The sequence below is a fragment of the Stegodyphus dumicola genome, chromosome 6 (assembly GCF_044657685.1).
Source record: "Stegodyphus dumicola isolate Sdum_Otavi_A_Nest chromosome 6, ASM4465768v1".
Taxonomy (NCBI): domain Eukaryota; kingdom Metazoa; phylum Arthropoda; class Arachnida; order Araneae; family Eresidae; genus Stegodyphus; species Stegodyphus dumicola.
In genome coordinates, this window is record NC_140773.1 from 19342931 (window position 1) to 19345161 (window position 2231).

At 30.8% G+C, this 2231-nt stretch overlaps 1 protein-coding gene across 1 annotated transcript; it reads right to left on the minus strand.

The window, feature by feature from the left end:
- Window positions 1-462: 462 nt before the first annotated feature.
- Window positions 463-1698, minus strand: LOC118184079 (ionotropic receptor 21a-like). The gene has a single exon (XM_035353722.1). The coding sequence runs from the start codon at window positions 1696-1698 to the stop codon at window positions 463-465; it is 1236 nt and encodes a 411-aa protein (XP_035209613.1).
- Between the last annotated feature and the right edge of the window lie 533 nt (window positions 1699-2231).

Consider the following 2231-nt stretch of genomic DNA (forward strand, 5'->3'; position numbering starts at 1 on the left):
ATTTCTACGTAACAAAATTAATGAACTTTATTAAATTAACCTTTACATATTTTGTGAATATATTTTAAAATTTCTGATAGAATTTCGAAGTTTATGAGTGTATCTCTCAAAAGAGAATAAAACAGAATATTCAGCAATATTAAGTAAAATTATAATTTTATTCTATTTATTAATGTCGAAGGTATTATTTTTATTATTGAATACATTGATTGTAAAATGCATTAAAAATAAAATACTTCAAATACGCAGAAAACTTTAAATCCTAGAAATTCCCTTAATTTAAATTTTAGTGAATTTTACTTTTAATTTTTATTTATTTATAATACTTATTTTTAAATTTTATTTATTATCAGCAATCCAAAAAACAAAATGGTTGAAATTTGGCTCAAATTATGAAAAAAAAAAAAAAAAAAAAAAAAAAAAAAAAAAAAAAAAAAAAAAAGGAACTGCTTGTTAAAAAGTTTAAGCACATTTTAATTGTTTCTTTACTACGAATGTTTTTTTGTAGCAAAATTCGAAAATCAATGCAAAGGAAGCTAATAAATAGCCAGAAATTAGAAAGATAAATGCTCCAGATATGTCGTCTAGAGACAGCTGCAAACGTTGTTCTGAGGGTTTATTTCTAGCATATTTTAATCTGGCACGAAATAAATTATCGTTTAAAATTTTATCATAAAGACTTGCAGCATAAACTTTATGAACAAAACTATCCAGCTTGCGTTTACAGCAGAAATTTTTGGGTATAACAATGGACCAAAACATCAGAGCGAATGAATCTTTAGAAATGAAAATTTGATCTTCCGAAACAATTCTGAAATCATTTTCTGGACCTATCAGAGCGACGCGTTTACTCGTCAAAATCTGAGAAGGTAGGAGATTACTATTAAGTTTAATTAAGCCGTTATTTTTCAGAATGGATTCTCCGATTGATCGGACTGAATCTGTTTTGCTATTCTGAAGTATCCATATAGTTGATGATCCTTGGTATGTCATACATTTATAAAGACCACGAGAAGCAGCTGCTGCCAATTCGTCTATGGTTTGCACACCTTTTTCTTTAACGGGTACAGTTAAAAATGATAATAGAAGAGTAGTATAACAGAGAGATAAGATCATGGCTCCCCACAGCCATGAGCCCAATAATAATTTATCACTCACTGCTTTGACCTTGAGAAGTAGTTCCTGATGCAACAGAGTTCCGTATACTCTAAATGCAAGTGAAACAATGGAATATTTTTTCTTCATAAATTTGCAGAATAACATGGGTATTGCAATAAGAAGGAGTGCCAGACAAATCCACGTTTGAAACGAAAATGGGTAAAAAATCGCAGACGTTTTTGGGATAACTCCTGGAGCACCTGTAGCAAAAGTGAGAGTTTCGATACTGTATGGATAACTGAACCCCACAACAGTAGACTTCTGTTCTGTGATTGAAATTTTGCTAACTGCAAGATCAGCTTCACCCCGATGCACCATTCCAACAGCCCCGGTCCAGGAACCGTCTTCTTTCAAGCGACCCCATTCTTTATCGGTCGGAATGAGAAGTTTGTACCGAAACTGTAGACCTGCAGACAGAAGTTCCACAAATTTTCCTTCCACACCACCAGTTATCTTGACATCACCTTTAGAAGAGATATTAACTTCAAATGTTCCTAACTTAGGGACAATAGCAATTCGAAGAAAACTAGGAAATTTCATGACAATATTTGCATATTCTGCTCTTTGAAATTTAGTGACAAATTTCCTTTAATTAATTTGACTTCAGTTAATAGTTATTACTCAGAAACTATACACTGCAAAAAAGTTTTAAAATATTCATACAAGCTTTATATTTCTCAGCATTACTAAAAACACTATGAAGAAAATAGAATAAAATATTGCTAAATAAATATAAGCTAACAAATCATTTTGAAAGCATGTAATGCTACATCCTTAGCAAATTCTGATCTCTTATTCAAACATGACATTTTTCTTCCCCTAAATCAGCATAATGTGTTAATTCATATTTTTAAAAAATCACGTAATACATTTGAATATGTATACTTGAATTATACATGTGATCCTTTGTTCGTTTCCGAAGTTCATAATCTTCTCACATGTTCATAAACTCTGTTGCGGCACTTGGAAAAGTTCTTGCGGCACTTCTGAACCTAAGAAAAGGTAGAAAAAAGTGTGAATTAATTCAAAGATAGAAGTAATTAGCCACAAAATAGTATGTATTCTTTTCAAGT